General features: G+C 57.3%; 4 protein-coding genes across 4 annotated transcripts; 2 read left to right on the top strand and 2 right to left on the bottom strand.

Moving 5' to 3' along the window:
* Positions 1-4,513: 4,513 nt before the first annotated feature.
* Positions 4,514-6,572, top strand: GGS23DRAFT_606409 (FabD/lysophospholipase-like protein; the record flags this gene model as incomplete). The annotated part of the gene is made up of 3 exons (XM_051519903.1): positions 4,514-4,583; positions 4,675-5,236; positions 5,300-6,572. The coding sequence occupies 3 exons, from the start codon at positions 4,514-4,516 to the stop codon at positions 6,570-6,572; spliced, it is 1,905 nt and encodes a 634-aa protein (XP_051369922.1).
* A 3,291-nt stretch (positions 6,573-9,863) lies between these two features.
* On the top strand, positions 9,864-11,644 carry GGS23DRAFT_158110 (uncharacterized protein). Its single transcript, XM_051511410.1, has 2 exons — positions 9,864-11,091; positions 11,184-11,644. The coding sequence occupies exons 1-2, from the start codon at positions 9,993-9,995 to the stop codon at positions 11,534-11,536; spliced, it is 1,452 nt and encodes a 483-aa protein (XP_051369921.1). The 5' UTR covers positions 9,864-9,992; the 3' UTR covers positions 11,537-11,644.
* A 961-nt stretch (positions 11,645-12,605) lies between these two features.
* GGS23DRAFT_598738 (MFS general substrate transporter) lies at positions 12,606-14,898 on the bottom strand (the record flags this gene model as incomplete). Its single annotated transcript, XM_051518828.1, has 5 exons — positions 12,606-13,925; positions 14,027-14,067; positions 14,149-14,255; positions 14,330-14,612; positions 14,715-14,898. 5 exons carry the CDS (start codon positions 14,896-14,898, stop codon positions 12,606-12,608), a joined length of 1,935 nt encoding a protein of 644 aa, XP_051369920.1.
* A 1,551-nt stretch (positions 14,899-16,449) lies between these two features.
* Positions 16,450-16,941, bottom strand: GGS23DRAFT_612188 (uncharacterized protein; the record flags this gene model as incomplete). Its single annotated transcript, XM_051520467.1, has 1 exon — positions 16,450-16,941. The coding sequence occupies one exon, from the start codon at positions 16,939-16,941 to the stop codon at positions 16,450-16,452; it is 492 nt and encodes a 163-aa protein (XP_051369919.1).
* Positions 16,942-17,902: the final 961 nt, after the last annotated feature.

Below are 17,902 nucleotides of genomic sequence, written 5' to 3'. Positions count from 1 at the left end.
TCACGTTACCTAGACCTAGCCCGATTAGCGCACAACACAGTTAACATATTACCTTCTTCTCCTCATACAGACCCAATATCGCGAGGCCAGCCTCCTAAGGTTCGCGCGTGGGTTAGTTTGGCTTACTTTCACGCCCTTTCCTGACCCCGTCAGTTGGTCTCACCCCGACGGGTCGACTTCTCACCCTCCATTCCCGTCAGACAGAGAGGATGGTCGAGGCGATCTGGTTGTGGTGGCACCCATTCGCACACCTCACCTCCGTCGCACAGAGGTGGTGGCCTCGACCACGTGACGTACGAACCAACGTTGTGCCACTTTTCGTTTGCTCGCTCAGACCTGCAGTCGGAGAGGATCCGTCGCGTTGCTCGTAACGCCCAACTCGAAACTCTGGCCAGCCTGTGCTGCCTACCAATTCCGGCATCAGGTTCTGACGAGTCCCCTACATGGGGCAGTGAGGGGGGGAATCGACGAATAGCACGGGTCGAAAACTACGCGTAGAACGGGGTAGAACAAGCCCCGGCTCCATTTACTCTATGCCACCTCACATACCCAACTTCGCAACTAACTTCACGTCCGGACCCGAGCCCGAAGTTGGCGGAAGTGGAGCGAAGATGTCTCTTTCACCCGGGCAGACGGTCTAGGCCCACTGAGCGGGAGCCTAGACCGACAAGTCGACTGGTCCAGACGGGAGAGGGGCGCGAGGACGTTTGCGGCGTCTGGTGGATAAATCACGGGACTGACAGCCTTTGACCAGGACACGAGGCCGCCGGCTGGCAATTCGCGCTATGGCCGACACCGCGTGTAGCCGCTGCTACATCTGGGTGCTTCCGCGCGTCTCGGAGTCCGACCGCGGCCGCCTGCGAATCTCTTCGCGGTTCAGCCTCACCTGACGCACTGGTGCAGGGTGAAATCCGGGTCCGCGTTCCACGTGGAGGGCGAGAGGAATCCGGCGTAGGCGAATTTCCAGCCTGCGCGCGAGACGCAGACGATTGCGACGCTGCACGACCTGGGTGACGACGCTGGAATGCACCGAGCCACACCTTGCTAGAATCTCGACTGGGGCGCACGCTAATAAGCCGTGGGATAAAGTGGGTACCTATGTTATTGTACGGTCTTCCTCGTGTAAAGCTGGCCTTGGCGTTACCGGCCGGCGACCACCGTCGCACCACTAATCCCGTAGCCCTACTACGTAGTATGTTTAGTATGTTACGTAGCAAACGAGCCCCTGGCCTGGCACCGTGCCGCCAGAAAAAGGGATGCGAATCTGCTGCGAGAGGCGGAACTGCCAGCGCTAAACAGTGGGAAAAAGCGCATTGTCGGCGCGATGCGATTCATCATCGTGTTGCCGATGCCCATTGGAAATTTCGGGTTTCCGCACCCGCCGTGAAACCATCAGGCCATCTGACCGAGGATGCGAAGGGGGGGAGCATGGGCGGGTTAGTTGCTCGCCTTACAGGTCAGGGTTGCATATTCATCACTTGCGGTGAATCGTCAGAGCTCACCTTACCTCCGGCCTCAGGCAACGCCGATACTAAACGTTAACGACGCTAAATCGTGACGGCACATTGCTGCGCGACTTTCATTCTTTTAGGTTTCAAACCAAGTCAGGGTCGTCCGTTTGGCCTCGATGTGCTGACTCAGCGCGATCGATGATTGGAATGGTGGTAATATTCGACTTCCCGGAAGCGAAAGACACATTCTCATTCGTCTCGTGCCCGAGCATGCAAACGCTCCCGAGAAGGGCCGATAATAATAATTAGGACTCTCCGGACTTGCCTGGTTTATTAGGTGCACTACGCGCACAGCGATGAGCTTCGGCTTCTGTCGCGTGCGGTCCTGTTGAGAGCTCGGCCGTCTGAGAGCCTCTCGTTGCTTTGGCCGCGGCGACAAGCTCGATGTTTGTTTGCTGCATGATCCGGCAGGCAGCGCAGAGAGAGGGTGTCTAAGCTGTCGGACAAAGCGAGAGCAGCGGTAAACAATTCCTCAGCTCGGCCCGGCGGCGATGGTGGGAGACCCCGGCCCATTCAAAAAAAAAAAAAAAGGTTATACGAGCTTATTGTTAGCAAAATCGGCGTTTCCCTACTACTGAGTACAGTTCGGTGGACCGCTTTCACCCGAGACCGATCGAAGTTATCGCATCGGCGCATCGAACACCGAGATGAAGAAGTCTAAATGGTCTCTCGCGCCTCTATGAGATGAGCATGCGGCTTCTGGGATGCTAGCAGCGGCCAAAAACCACCCGGTGACATTCCGTGACCTCTTTTTTTCTCCTCCCAACGCGGTTGTCTTGAGATATCGTTAGATTGGGTATGCGTGCTAATATGGACGCCAGTTGTGCGAAGCGAATAGAATTCAATAGAAAGATGCTGACACCCACATCCACACCCCATGGAGGCGATGTAGATATATATGTATACCCTGATACCTGGGTGGTCATCGCGACGCTCTCCTGCCGTTGAGGTTTTTATTTATTTATTCATTCATTCATTTAAATACCCTCCCGCTCGCCGTGAGACCGGCCCACATTTCAATCTTCTGATGATTACGTGTAGGCATGAGCGATGAACATAGCCAGGTTCCCTTCTAGAACATCCTTCTGCGCCTGGCTTAGAAGGGCATGAAAAGGGGCAGCGGTGGGCGGCCTGCGGACGATCGGATCTCCGACCCGAGAGCCGAGCCCGGTATGCAGCCGCCTATTGGCCGAACCCGTTACGTATCTCGATGGCCGCGATCGGGGGCGAGATACGATTGCGACGCTACCTGTCTGGAGTCGCATGGTTGTGCGCGCGTATAAGTATGGTACAGCGTAGCTGAAGTGGCAATGCTGTCTTCTCTCCTCCAGTCCCCACCCTTACCGCCGAGTAAGCGAGACGGGTTGGCAGCACCGCCACGATTTCCGGTCCCTCGAACGGCCTCGATTTCTCGGCATTCGTCAGGTCTGTGCGCGGCGATGAGCTGCAATGAAATCATCGACGCACCGTGCGTAACTCGCCTACACCCAGCGAGGGAGCGGAGGTGCTGGCGGAGGAAGCGGACGATGCGTACAATTTCCGCATATGCGCAGAGTCGCGGGAGAGTTGGGGCTCCCGCGCCAGCGGGTACCTACCTCGTGTCATCCAAGTACGGTGTGCATCCCTACATATATTCGCCTCCTCGCTGACCACTGACTCGCGCATCTGGTTATGGCTGAGAGGTGGGTGACTGGATTTGGTGTTCGGACATGGGCGAGGATGAGACCAGGCATGTGACGTGGATGTTTCTGGGGCTGTCTTGAAGTTAGGTAAAGGCTCGGTCGGCAGACACACACGTAAATGCCGATTAGGCGCATCTTCGTTGAAGAGTCTGCCGCAACGACGGTGCCCTACGCCCTACGTGCATCCCTCTGTCCATCGGTTTTCGGTTTGAGAGCACCTCAGGGGAGACGGCAGGTAGTTACCCCGTCGGATGGATCCGTTTCCTATACTGACCTCCTTACGCACGGGGAACCCAGGCCGATCTTGAGGTCAGGTATGATGTAGGCGGTAGGCTATCAACATCCACTCTACCGACAGCGCAGATGGGACAGATGGAGCAGGAGGGGCCAACGGACGTAAAGCAGGTACGCGCGGAACTCGGCCTGGATATTGGTTCCCTGGCCCGTCGCATGTGGAGTTCCGACTCGGTCTCTATCGCGCTCTCGAGTCGGTTGAGTCGGCCGTCGTCTCGCTCGACTGGTCAGTTATGCAACCGATTTCCTGCGCGGCAGCTCGGGTTGTGTGGATAGCGGGTGGGACGCTATGTGAGTCCAACCCACCGTCGGTATGGTTGCTTGGCGGGGGGTCGGTAGCGGCTATACCTCGTCCGACGAGGCAACCAATGTAGCGGGTACTTGTTCAGGGTCGGCAGCTGTGCTGGGCAGTGCCGAGTTATGCTGAGCTCCGTGCCGTAGAGAACAAGTATCGGTCACATCCACCCCTCGTGCTTGTACCTGTGCTCAGCCACATGATCCTGCGCCTTCGCACTTGCAAGCAATCAAATCTCACACTCGTCATGATGACCCCCGGCGTCCGTCCATCCGCCGTCTTCCAGCGCTCCCTCTCTCGCTCCCCCTCTCTCCCGGCTTCTAGCACCAGCTTCGAGAGCGTCGTATGTAACCAAATCACAGGCAACCCTCCAGCTTTCCTGCTCTCGACATGCGATGTGACTCACCAAGTTTCAAGGAGTGCTGAATCCATCCTCGCAATCGCCAAGCTCGCCAAATCCTTTCGCGACCCTACAACACTCCGACCTCCTCAGGAATCTCCCCCCGTTTGTTTCTTGCCGACTCGTGACCTCTACACGGTGGCGTTCTACAGTCGCGGTCCATCCCGCCTCATCCATCTAGTCTGACGTCGTAGCCAGACGAGGGGGCGAACATAGTACCAACCCCATCCATAATTCTCCCCCTCTACCGTTTTCCGGGATCGCGATTCACCCAGAAGGTACTATCGACGAGATATCGGCCGGCCGAAACATCCAACCCCGCGCGACCAACATGGATTCGGAGGGGAACTTGAGAAGAAAGGACACCACTAAGGGTCCCCCTTTAAGGATCCTTAGCTTGGGTAAGTTTGATGATTCCCGTCGCTGGACGTCCCTTGCGCCTCGCGCGATGATGGAGAGGGGGCTAACAGACGGCGCCCCGCGCCGACGCAGATGGTGGAGGAGTCCGCGGCTACTCCATGTTCATCATCATACAAGAGTTGATGCACCGGACCTACGTCGAGATTGAGGGCAAAGCGCCGCGACGCGACCAGATTCCTAAGCCGTGCGATCACTTCGACTTGATAGTCGGCACCGGCACCGGCGGGCTGATCGCCTTGATGCTCGGGCGCCTCCGGTTGGACCTAGAGCAGTGCAAAGAGCTGTATGTCCGACTGACCAGAATGGTCTTCGAAACCGACAAGACCATCGCGGGCATACCCTACCGCTCCACATTGTTCAAGGCCTCGATGTTAGAGTATGCGATCAAGGAGGCCGTGAGGGAACATACCGTCTCGGACGACGAGGGCAACGACGGAGCACCCTCGACCCTCGTTAGCCCGCTGTCGACCGCGTCACGGTCTAGCGCCAGCGTCCCGCGACGACACCAAAGCAACGCGAGCGTGGTCAGCTTCAGCGCCCGTAGCCCGGTCAGTCAGTCGCGGCTGGGATTTCGCGGCGGGGACGGCGATCCGAACGCGAGATTGTACGACGCAAGAGAAAACAGAACCAAAACGTAAGCCCCCTCCCGCATTCCACCATCACGTTCTTGGCGGCGCAGTTGCTGACGTTCTTCTAGCGCGGTAACGGCCATGTATAGAGGAACTAGCAGAGGCGGAGAGGCGGCTCTTCTGAGGTCGTACGACTCTAGGAAAGAGCCCGCTCCCGAATATGACTGCAAGATATGGGAAGCCGGCCGGGCCACATGCGCAATTGGCATGGCCTTCAAGTCTATTAAGATCGGACAGACAGTGTTCCACGATGACGGCGCCGGCACGTTCAATCCATCTCCTTACGCTCTCGACGAGGCCACTGTTAACGAGTGGCCGGGGCGCGACGTCGGCGTATTCATTAGCGTAGGAACTGGAAAGCGGCCAAAGGGGACCGACCAAAATCAGCACCTTTGGTACGATGGCTTCATAGGGGAATTTGCAGAGGCAAGGAGGAGGTTGATGGCGAAGGTGGAAGGTTGCGAGGCGATCCACGAGCGCATGAAAAAGGAACTTCTGCTGAAACGCGGTGTCAACATCGAAAACTACTACAGATTTAACGTCGAGATCGGTGTGGGGGAGTTTGCCATGAACGAGTGGGGACGGCTGGGCGAAATTAGCACCAACACGAGGAGGTATCTGTCGAGAGAGACGGAACAGAGAATGGTCCAAGCATCCGCGATCAAATTGGCCAAGATACACCGGGCTAAGCAGAGGTACGAGAGACTCGGTGGCATACCGAACATCACCTCATCCTCTCCACCGATCATGGGCTCCATCGAGATCCCGTTCGCGGTTGAACTCCCAGGCGACTACCCCCTGACGTTTCCGGCTCGCAATTCTCCCCCCAGTCGCCAGTCGTACGATTCTGGTACAGACAACCTCTCCATCCCCGGGTCCGGGGCCAATCCCCACACACCGCCATCTCACCATTCTGGCGAACGCCTTCGACCCTCTACGAGCCACTCCTCCCCGCCTCAAATCGCCTCGCGCCCGCAAAAGCCTCCGTCGCCCGCATCCCTATCGTCATCAATCCGGCCTCCTCCCCCCGACGACGACGATCGCCTCGTGGTAACAGCTCCGACCCCGGCACAGTACCGCGCCGCGGTGGGTTCGGAGAAGAAGGCGTCCGGCGAGTACCCGCGAAGACAGTACCGAGAGCCGAGTGCGCAGTCTATGACGCAGCCCTACCAGATACACCGTATCGAGCCACCTCCGCTGCCTCCGAAGACGCCGCTGCCCGAGAAGCAGACCTCGGGAGGCCGACGTCCCCTCGGGGGCTCTCTCTTGCCTTATCCTCTAGACGACGACCCGCCGCCGGCGGTAAACATGGCCAGGAAACCAGAGTACAGGAGTAGATGATTGGGTAAAGGCTTCTAAACTGGTTACGGAATTCAGGGGGCCTGGACGCAACAACGTCCTAACACGAACGGCCCGGAGTTGGTGGGTTGTTTGTTACGCCCGTCACGGTTACTGATGATTGATGATACCACTCTCACGTATGGGGCCGTGTTCTTTTTTTTTTCTTCCCCCACCTACTTTTACTTTTATCTCTTGTCAACGGATACCCTTTTTGCTCCTGACGAGTGTACGCTGTGTACATACCTTCGTCCCCTTGTATAGAGTCAGACGACGCCGCCGGCGGGCAGTGCTCCCTGTGGGCTGTAGCTGTAATGTTATTTTATATCTACGCTGTGGAGTAGAACAAGTCAGCTGCGGCGCCCGTCGCCGGATTCTGACGGTCGCCTGTCATGCGCGTGAATCACTGCACCTCTCTCCTCTGCTGTACGCCACATTTCTAGCAGTTAGCTCGCCTCACCGAGTGCCTTCGAGAACAGCTCTCCACTGCCGACGACGCGCCCGGCCGCCGATGCATCCCGTCACGTCCGATTCACCGAGCCAAGTAGTTTTATTCCTCCCCGGAGGAGTCCTGGATGGAAGGGGAGGGCAGCAAGCAAGTAAGCAAGCGAGGGGCTCTGCGCAGGTCAGGTCGTAAGGGTTAGAACCTCCGCGCTCGCGAATCCCCGGAGCGCCGGAACTGCGACCGCGTGGCCGATGATCCAGGTAGCAAGGCAAAAGTGGCAGCCAGTGGGCTACGTGACGACGATCCTACTCGCCCCCCCTTCCCGCTCCCCTCCTTCCTTTTTCGACGGGTGCATTTAGGGGGGAATGAGAAGGGGGGGAGGGGGGGGTGTCAAAAGGAAGGGAGAGAGAAGAGAGAACGAAGAACGAGAGTAAAATAAGATGAGGCGGCTTGCCTTCTGGTGCTGCTATAGGCAGGGCGGGAGGAGCTTGTCTTTTCTTTGCTTGACTTCCAGGAGGGGGGCGGAATATTATGCTCATCTACGCGTTTTTTTTCCCTCGTTTTTTCTCGTTTAGGGCGTCTGCACACCTACCTACCTACCGACCTGTGGACTTATGCACGCAGGTGCGGCGGTGTTGCGCCGCTCATCTCTCTCTCATGCCACGTCGCCGCGCGGCGGGCGTACGAGGGAGGTGAGAAGGAGGGCGAGTAGGTACGTGTGTAGGTAGGGACGGACGGAGGTTAAGAGCAAAACAAACGAAAACGGAGCATGCGTGAGATGGCGCATCGTGCTAGTGTGCGACGAGGCGATGAAGTCCTCGTGGCGCTACTCTTCGCCGCTGGCTGGCTGACTGACTGGCAATCCCAAGTCCAGTCCAATTATCTCCCTCGGAGCGTTAACCACTACAGGGACGCGGCGTAATGCTGGGCGTCGCCGCGCGCTCTACAGGAGATTGTTGGTAGTACCTAGCTATTTATAAATGACATGCCCCGTACAGGCTTTAAGAATCATGTCAGCGCCCTACCGGTATTATGTACCGAATACGGCATCGAAGCCGAAACGAGGCACAGCCCTATTTGCGAAAGCGTGGGCCTTGGTTCGGTGCGCATCGCCTGGTGAGAACACCCCGGATGGCCCGGTCCGGAATGGGGGCGAAAACCTGGTGGAGCCAAAGCATAGAGAGGACAGCAGCTATCGTGTCTCTCCCGGCCAGGTCAGCGAGGAACGACAGCGGTGAACCGTCTAGTTCCGGGCGGGAAATGGCGAGGCCGGCAAAGCGTGCGCGAGCCTAAACCTCTCTCGTCTGTCTCCTGGGGCCAAGCCGGAATCCTTACATGTCGTGGCTGCGGCGTCGCGTACTAGGGCGGGAGCAGCTCGCAGAGTCAGCAGCGAGTCTCCCCTAGCTTAGGGGGATATCTATATCCAGGTCGTCAGCGCTCGTTAGGACATACCGGCGGTCGACGAGATGCTGCGAAGCAAAGTGGAAAAACTCAAGGAAGCTAACAAGCGACGGCTGGGGACTAGCAAGGGTGAATTAGATGTGTATGGATGTATATAGGTTGTGTATAGGTATATAGTCAGTCAGGCGTTGCCTCTCCGTCTCTCTCCGCGCTCGTAATTCGAAGTCTGTATATTTTACTCGGCACTCGTGGCGTCTTCTTGGCCGAAGATCATAGGCGCACAATAGGCCTCGCCAACGAGTAGTTTCGAAGAATGTGGCATTGTCTCTCGGGGGGTTTAGAATCGGTTGGGCACTGGCTAACGGGTTATCGCATACTCCTATACCCCCACTGTGTGTGTGGTCCCTTGACGGTGGGGTTTTATTGCTATTATCTACCTAGCTATACTAGCAGGTGGGAGAGCAATAGATATTCAGCCTGCAGGGGTCTTCTTCCTCCTTGCGAGGAGTCGCATCTGCCAAGTGTTTAACTTCGGTATCGTATCAGATCTGTGTGTGTGCGTGTGTGTGTGCCCCCTTTCGTGTCGTGTGTGACCCAGCCGAGTGGGAGAATACTCCACCCGAAACCAGGGACGAAGAAAAGAAGAAGAGAAAATGATCATTTCTCCAAACCATCGTTGACCCACGCGACGAGGCTATCGAGAGAAATTCCCGTCGCTAGCAAGATTCAGAGCGCTTAGGCGACCATACAAGCTTTCCGGTTCGCCTCGTTCTTTTATCCTGGGCTAACACATGGCTGACGCGCTGGCGCTACAGCTGGGCCCGGACCGCTGGGGATGTGGGGATGTTTCAGGGCCTGGCGTCTGAACCCTTTCCCAGCCCGCGTGTGTAAATCCCTAGATGTGAATATTGTAGATGTGTATACCTACGCACACATAATCCGCGGTAGGGAAAAAGGCTTAACTTCGTACTTCTGTGCTGCGGCTCATCCTTCTCACAGAGGGCAATGCAACCATTCCATCTCAGCGAGAGCGCCGTCGGGGCTTTAGGTGGCCACAGCTGGATCCGCCAAGACGAAATTTCAGTGTCGCGATGCGGTCCAAGGGGGTCAATGTTACTGATTGGAGAACCGAGCTGCTACGCCGCATCCTTACGCCAAAAACGTGCCTGACAAGCCTTTCGTGGATGCTGCCATTGGTTCCTCGACCCTGGATCATGGCGGAACTGCACCCATTGCGAACATCTGTAGGATTCTCGATAGCCCGCACTCTATTTTCCCGTCTACCCCCTACCTGGCCGTGCGAGGGTAGATGGTACATTATGTTGTGTCCCCCGTACGACTTTTTGCTGCAGTTTTGACACTGCCTCTCTCGTGTTGTCACGATGCTAGCGGATTTCGACCATCAGCCTAGTACCGTGAGAGCGAAGTGTTGGCTTGAGGTTCGACTTACAAGTTGACCTTGTCATCCGCCACGATACTCTCCCCTCGAGAAGGCCAACTTTCTTTGGCTTGTCGGGATATCATAACTCGAGAACCGGCACAGCGAATTTTAAAAGGGGTCAACAGAGTCGCCAGCCATGAGTTATCATCAGCGGAACGAGGATTCGCAGCCGGGGCTCGAGCTCGCGCATTCAGATGACCCGGAGGTCTATTACTATACGCCAGATAAACCAGACAGTACTCCGATTCCGGTGGAGAACCCGCTCGTCCTCCCGCCACCATTCAAGCCTGAGGGTGGCCAGTATTACGTTCCACCTGTCGATGCGGCACCAGGAGGAGGGGAACCCGCGGCGGAGGCGAAGGGACGGTCAAGGAGAAAACTATGGATCATCCTTGGGGTTATCATTGCCATCATCGTGATAATAGCCGCAGTCGTCGGGGGGGTAGTCGGGAGCAGAGCGGCGTCAAATTCATCGAGCGCCCCGTTGACCGAAGCCCAGGGGTCGAATCAGTCACCTTCGAATCAATCACCATCGCCATCGACGGAATCGACGTCACCGACGACATCAGCGTCGCCAACCAGCTCCCTAAGCGCCACAGTAAATACGACCGCGGTGCGGCCGAGGACGAAACTGTCGATAACGGGGCGACGGATAGCCGGGAGTGGGTTCATGTCGCGTCTGTTCTGGCAGGGAGGCGACAACAAGATGCGCACGTCGCGGTACACGAGCACGTCCGGGTCGTGGTCGAGCCCGCTGGTCTTCAACAACATCGACGCCCAGCCGGGGACGCCGATCGCGGCGACCATCTACCTGAACTTCCCGCAGTTCGAGGTCTTCTACCTCGACTCGTCGGCGCGGTTCCGGGGGCTCAACTTCGGCGAGGACGAGCGAGTGCCGAAGCCCGACAGCGTTAACGACGTGCTGGCGGACTACACGGTCGAGAATGACACCAAGATAGCCGCCTACTGGCCCTACGTTGTGCTCCAGGCCAGGAACAGCACCTTCCGCCGCTACGTCTACGGCCCTGGCGTCGGCTGGTTCAACGACACCGTCCAGGGCTGGTTCAACCCCGAGGTCGTTCCCCAGGGCGACCCGAACACCGGCGTCGCCGTCGTGCCCATCGTCAGGGACTTCCAACAGCCGTACGCGGCGGGCCTCGCGTACCGCGACAGGACGGGGCACCTAGCCCTCTTTCCGTTTGGCGGCATCGACACGGGCGTGGCATGGTACTCAGGTAAGTCGAACCCGGAGCGGGAGACGCGGGGGGGAGGGAGGGGAGATTGCTAGGATCCTGACTTGGCCATCAAATTAACATTCAGCCACCAGGCACACCCGACGTCGAGATCCCAGCCAAGACGGCGATCGCGGGGCTGGCGGTGACGCGGAGAAACTCGAACATCACGAACACGCACATCCTATACCAGGACGCGGCGCGCAGGATCCAGACGGTATGGCAGGGCGACGACAACCAGTGGCAGGGCCCCGAGCAGGTAGGCCAGGCGGACGCGGGCACGGACATCGCGTGCCTGACGGAGCAGGCGGGCGACGAGCCGAGGCTGGTATCGGTGTCGGACCAGATCGACATGAGCCGCTGCTATTACCAGCTCAACGGCTTCATCGTCGAGAAGCGGCTGACGGTCACCGGGTGGATAGACGGGGACCGGATACCAGTAGAATGATGGGTCTATACAGTAATTATTATCGATATTATTATTGTCATTACGATTATTATTACTTTTATTATTTTTATTATTCTCGTTTTCTTAGAGAAGTGGTAGCGATTCCTGCGCCTGATGTATTAGTAGAGTCTGGCCCCTCCAAACACACGTGATGGGCCATCGTCAGCTTGTTCATAGCGAACATGATATGCTTAATTGCATTCTACCCCCATCGCTGACTGCTATTATGCGTAAGAGTGCTTGGATATGTGCAGAGGTGTCTACGTATATGCACATGTGGACGGCAGATGGGGGACAAGATATCTATATACCTATATGTATATATATCCGATCAACCGCAAGTCCTTCTGAGCTGCTCCGGCTTGGCAGGATACGCCGAATAGTCCAAGCAAAGGATACATGTAGGTCAACACACCCCGTACGTAGGCTCTGACCGGCCACCTCAGCCCAAACAAAACCCAACGAACATATGGCAGTGTTAGCAGCGTCTTTAGTTGACAATATAAGCCGAGTTGAATGTGCTTAACAATATCCCGTACATTCCCTGGCAAATTCTTGAATTCATCTCTTGTTTTTGCGTCTGGGGAGAGGACCTGAGACTGATATGGTTTCATACACGATTCAACTGATAGGATTATCTAAAGTTGTTTCTTCAAGGGGACGATGTAACGGGTTGCACTCGAAATGGTATAAATGTACCTTTCTTTTGGGAAAAGGCGGCCCAAGAGGTTCGGTTGGCATGAGGTGGGCAACAAGGCGGGAGTTATGTGAACACACGCTTGGAAGACATCAAGCCTTAGTAACGTTGTGAGATAATCGATGGCCCTGATATACGTTACATGAAAGGACCAAGGGCACACGTGTCGCCGTAGTAAAACCTTAGAGATTCGAGAACTACTCTAAACTACATTTGTATACCGAAGGGTGTTCGTGATTCATCTATCATGATTATATACCTATTGTAGAACCTGGAACATGATAACCACATCGGGCGCTACCTTCGTCACTCAAATGCGTCGCAAAAGGCGACTCCGCCGTAAGACCAGAAGTCCCGATGTTCGATTCTCGCTTACACCCGGTCGTGGTGGGCGGGCGGCAGATCCTGGAGGATCGACGGCTCGCCGCCGACGGTCACAGCCGAGGCGTCGCTACCGGTGCCCGGCCGCGCGGGCAGCTCCCTCAGCAGGAAATCGTCGTCGTCGGTCGACCTCCCGTCCCGCGTGCCGTCCGCCGCGTACCCCGGAGCGCACCGCGTGGAGCCAGAACCGCCACCGGCGCCCGCTGCCGCCAACTGCGGCTTCGGCTTGAAGTCGAGCGCCTCCCACTCCATGGCGCACGCGGCGACGAAGCACAGCGCCCCGGCGCCGAGCAGGATGGCGAAGCAGGCCCGCACCGCGTCCGTGACGGCGGCCACGGCGGCGCGCAGCACCGCTGGGTCGCCGTCCGCCGCGAGCAGCGGCGAGTCGACGCCGGCCAGCAGCTCCCGGATGTCCGCGGCGGAGAGCGCGACGCCGGCCCGCGCGGCCTGGCGCAGCGAGCGGGCGCCGACGCTGTCGTACACCATGCCGGCGACGGCGAGGGCGGCGGCGATGCCGCCGAGCTGGGCGAGGTTGCTGAGCAGGGCGAGGTCGAGGCGGGCCTCGATCTCGGCGCCCTTGTCGGCGCCGCCGTCGCGGGGGAGCCGCGCGGTGCACACGGCGACGCCGAGCTGCCAGTTGAGCCCGACGCCGGCGGCGACGAGGGCCTCGAAGGCCATGAGGGCGGGCTCGGGGGAGTCGGGGCGCAGGGTCTGGAGGGCGGCGGCGCCGGCGAGCAGGAGGGCGGCGCCGAGGGCGAAGAAGGGCTGGTAGACGCGGGCGGCGGGGAGCAGCGCGCCGGCGAGCACGACGGCGCCGACGAAGGCGCCGACGAAGGGCAGCAGGCGGGCCGCGGCGGCCAGCGGCCCGCAGCCGCGCGTGAAGGCGAAGTAGATGGGCGTGTAGTACAGCGCGACGCCGTACGAGGCCGCCGCGGCCGCGGTGCAGACCCAGGTGGTCAGCACGGCGCGGTCGCGCAGCCGCGCGCAGGGCGCGAGCAGCCGGCGCTCGGCGCTGGCGCCCGACGCCTGCTGCACCGCGTACGCGGCGGCCGCGAGCCCGAAGAAGGCCCAGACCGCCGCCGCCGTCACCGCCTCGCCGCCACCGCCCGCGCCCGCGCCCGCGGACCCCAGCGCCCCGCACCCCACCGCGAACAGCACGCACACCCCCGCGTGCAGCGCGCCCCCGAGCCAGTCGATCTCCCGCACGTGCGCCCACGTCGACTTGGGCCCCCCCGGCACGCGGTACCGCGGCGAGAACAGCGCTTGCAGCACGAAGCTCACGGCGCACAGCGGGATGACGAGGTAGAATGCCTACACGGGCCGCGCGCGTCAGGCCTTGGTTTTTCGTGTGTGTTGTCTCGTAGTAGGGGAGGATAGAGTAGGGAGGGAAAGGGGGAGGGGGGTGGACGTACCCATCGCCACGTCGCGTGCTCGCTAGCTGCGAAGGCGCCTCCTAGCCGTCCCAATGCTATCAGCGTCTTCGTGCCCGAGTGGCAGGAGAACAGGGTGGGGGGGTAGAGGGAGAGAGACGAACCTATAATGGGACCCAGTATCAGGCCCACGGCAAAACACGCGCCGATCACGCCTTGTACCAGACCGAGTTCGTGGGGATACGCGAAGATGATGTTGAAGCTGAGGATCCTGCGGCGCTTGTTAACTAGTTGTCATCGCCGGCGCTGCTGCTGCTTGCCGAGCGGCGGGGCGGTGCGACATACCCTTGGTAGATGACGCTAGTTCCTAGAGCCATGAGGCCGCGGCCGGCGATGATGGACTGGATGTTGGGAGCGGCTCCGGCGAGCGCAGAGCCGGCGATGATGAAGAGCATGGACACGAGGTTCAGCGTCTTGAAGTCGGCGAACTTGAACAGCTTGCGGCCCAGGGGGATGAAGGCGATGTTGCAGACCGAGTAGCTGAGGGCGACCCAGTGCAGCAGCTCCATGTGTCCGAAGGCCCGGTAGATGGACGCCTGGATGTTGGCGACATTGCTAACGTCGTATCCTGGGTTGCACGGGGCTCTCGGTTAGCGTCCTGATGAGAGGGGCAAGGTGATGATGATGTTGTTATGGCTACGATATCGGAGGCTACCTGGCGATTTCTTACCGTGCATGATGCTGAGAGAGCAGTTCGCGACCAGCAAAGCCCACCACTTCCAGGCCGGCAGTCCGTCCCGAGGGTGTGGATCGGCTGCTGCTACAGGGACATGAAACGGTGCACCTCCGGCCTGCCATGCACCGGTGTCCAGGGGGTGGTGACGGTCCGGGCTTCGTGATGGATGGTATGACATGGTGGGCAAGGGTAGACTTGAGAGGTTGCGGTTGCACGGCGCGTCTGTTCGCTCGGACGGTTCGCGAGCCATCAGGTAGGGATGGCATCCAAGGACACGAAAATCCGGATGCGCTGGCTGGTGTTGATGTCGGCGACGAGCCAGTGGCTTGTGGCTGGCGTCAAGCTCGTTTAACGACTGGCTCGGTGTTGTGATGTGCCTGGAGGGACAGGTTAAAGTCGCACCGTCACCATCGTCATCTGGCGAGTGTGCCTGCTTGTTTCGTGCCGGAATATTGCTCGGGCTCGGCAGATTTAGTCGGCCACTAGATGCCATGCTGGGTAGAAGAATTGAATCGACCTTATCAATGCGGTGCGGAGGAAATATCCAACTCTGGGAATGGGAAAGGGGCAGCCTTCAGGCTTTTGGCTGCGGGAAGAGAGAATTAAACCCGATCTAATAGAGCTGGAGGTGAATGAAGAGGGGTAGCTAGGACTAGGACTGGATGAATACCTCTGGGTGAATGGAGAGGGAGAGAGGGAGAGAGACCTTGGGCACGTATACAGCAGTCATACGGTACGCATCGTGTTGCCTAGGGGAACCTGTCTCGCGGCTCGGGGCCGTGCAGCCCAAGTATTTGCGGGTTCTACCCAAACGGCTGGCAAATCTTCGACCGGGATTCTCGCCTCTAGAGGCACGACTTGATAACAATCAGTCGTCCTCGCTCTTCGATAGCGGGTCTCACAGCTACCCGGATGTCACACCCTCAGACTGAGACCCGGCGACAGCAAGGCCCGAGCCAGCTTCGTGTTTTCAAGTCAAGACCAATCTACAGATGTATCAAGAGGAGCACGGGCGGAGATTGGGGGTTGAAATGCCATATCACCCGAAATGACCCTCGCTCTGGCGGTTCCACAGGTCTAGTTAGATGCCAAAACATCAGGTAACGGCGGTTAGTTGCCGTTGGTGACCCTCGAGATGGCTTGGCAGCATCATGTACTCCCCAAATAGCCCCTCAGGATCTATCCACGTCGGGGTTATAAGAATATATGCGTCAGTATGGAGCGTGTATTTGCGTAGGTGTAGTATGTGTGAGAGGTTACAAGTCCAACAAGTCGGCACTACCACCCAGGATCATATCTATTGAGCTTGTTTCTAGGTGTTCATGTGTTGCGCAGCCAGCTGGGTTCTTGAAAGGGGATAATTAATTTATTATCGTCTCGGTGAAGACTGATTTTGGGGTATTATACCTGTGTTCTGGCCCAGCCAGCTTTATCCGCTAGTCGAGCTCAACAGCGTGTCAACCCATTATTACCATGTGCAGCATTCGAGACATGGTCAGGATCCCATCTCTCGTCTTACGTCTGGCGTGGATGGCCCTTCCTGTATGGCCATGTTGGATAGCTGGTGGTGGATTTGTCTGGATGCGTCATCTCCTTCCTCTGCATTTAATCTCATCATGGCACGTACTGCAGAGTTCGTCTCGATTGAATTGAAGACCTCACCAGTCCAGCCTAACCAGCCGCTGCCAACTCTAGCGAAGGCGACGGAAGCTTGGGTCTCCGTAGAGCCCTATGCAAGGACCGATGTGTACCATGACTCCGTGGGCGAAACATTCTTGAGGAACGTGCTCTTCTGGTGGTATGAACGTGCCAGAGCGTGTTGCCAGTTGGGGTGCGGGCCGATGGCAGGGTCCCGAAGGAAAACAGTGGCGGTTCTGACCTCGCCGCATCGCCAGGGCAAGTTCCATGCTTTTTCCATCCACCTGCTGAAGACGCGGGGGCTCATGGTGCTGGAGAACCAGCCGCCGAGAATGACTGTTCCGCCATTGCCGGCATAGTTGACGACTCTGTCCGAGATATGCTTATGTATGGAGAGCATTATGTCATGATCGACAATCCAAATAGCTTGTACGGCTGGGTGGTCCTCAAGAAGCTGGATGGGAGTAACAGTCGGCTCGCAGAATTCCGCCTGATAGGTGTTGGCTGCATATTTAATGTTTCCATGCCCGCCGTCGATGCCCCCATGGGAAAATATGAGAACCGTGGGTCTGGCACTGGCCATTGTTGCGAAATTACATGCTTTGTTGAGAGTGTATTGCGGATCAGAACAGAGAAGAATAGTGCGATGAGGGTGCCTGCGAGACTTGAAAGGAAATGTGGACTAGGTTCTGGTTCAATACAAGAGGGGTAGATTCAGGAGCACCCAAATTGCCGAAATACCTGTTGTCTTGGTTACGTCTTTTATCTCTGCAGATAGGCAGGATTCAACTTGCCAGAATACGCAATAAAATGTTATATCAATAAAGTTGCAGGCCTACAACATTGTTATTCACCTTGGGGCTTTATGCTAAGGTTGTCGGGGGACCTTGGGTACTAGGGGCTGGTTGACGTTTCTGTTTGAGGTTCACAAGTGATATAATATAGTAGTCGGGATCTATATATCGAGACCGTGGACAAGTCATGATGATGCTAAAAATGAAATCAAAAGGCAGCTCGTTAAACTCTTGAAAAATTGGCAGGATAGGATATGGTTATGGAGAAGTGTACGCGAAGTCCTAAAAGGTCTCCATATCTAGGATACGTTGAGTGTGACCAAGGTTTGCAGGAGATTACTGGAGAGATGGGTATATAATGGTGGTGAAACATAATATGGGTTCGTCTTGAAAATGGAGAATCCATGATGTTGGTGGTGAATTATAACTTTGTAATAGCGGGTGATGCTTTAGTTGACCTCGGGATCTATTATGAACTATGCCCCGCCTCTTCCCCCTAAATGAAGCCTCCTGCCTATGATACCTGTAGTCAATGCTATCCTATTTCCTAGTAAGTCATTACTTGGGCCGAACACCTTCCCTAGCACAATTAACGAGTGACTTTGGGAGCCACGGCAGAATGGCAAGCGGAAATCCATATCTTGGACTCCAGGACGAAAAGGGGAGCCGCCAAAGCCTCCGTTTAACTAACGAGTCTTACCTACCTGGAAATGTGCGGTAGCTTTTCTTAACTTGCGCGCCCCTACGTCG

The sequence above is a fragment of the Durotheca rogersii genome, assembly GCF_024521655.1.
Source record: "Durotheca rogersii strain YMJ 92031201 chromosome Unknown GGS23scaffold_19, whole genome shotgun sequence".
NCBI classification, from domain to species: domain Eukaryota; kingdom Fungi; phylum Ascomycota; class Sordariomycetes; order Xylariales; family Xylariaceae; genus Durotheca; species Durotheca rogersii.
This window is presented reverse-complemented; position numbering and strand designations above follow the sequence as displayed.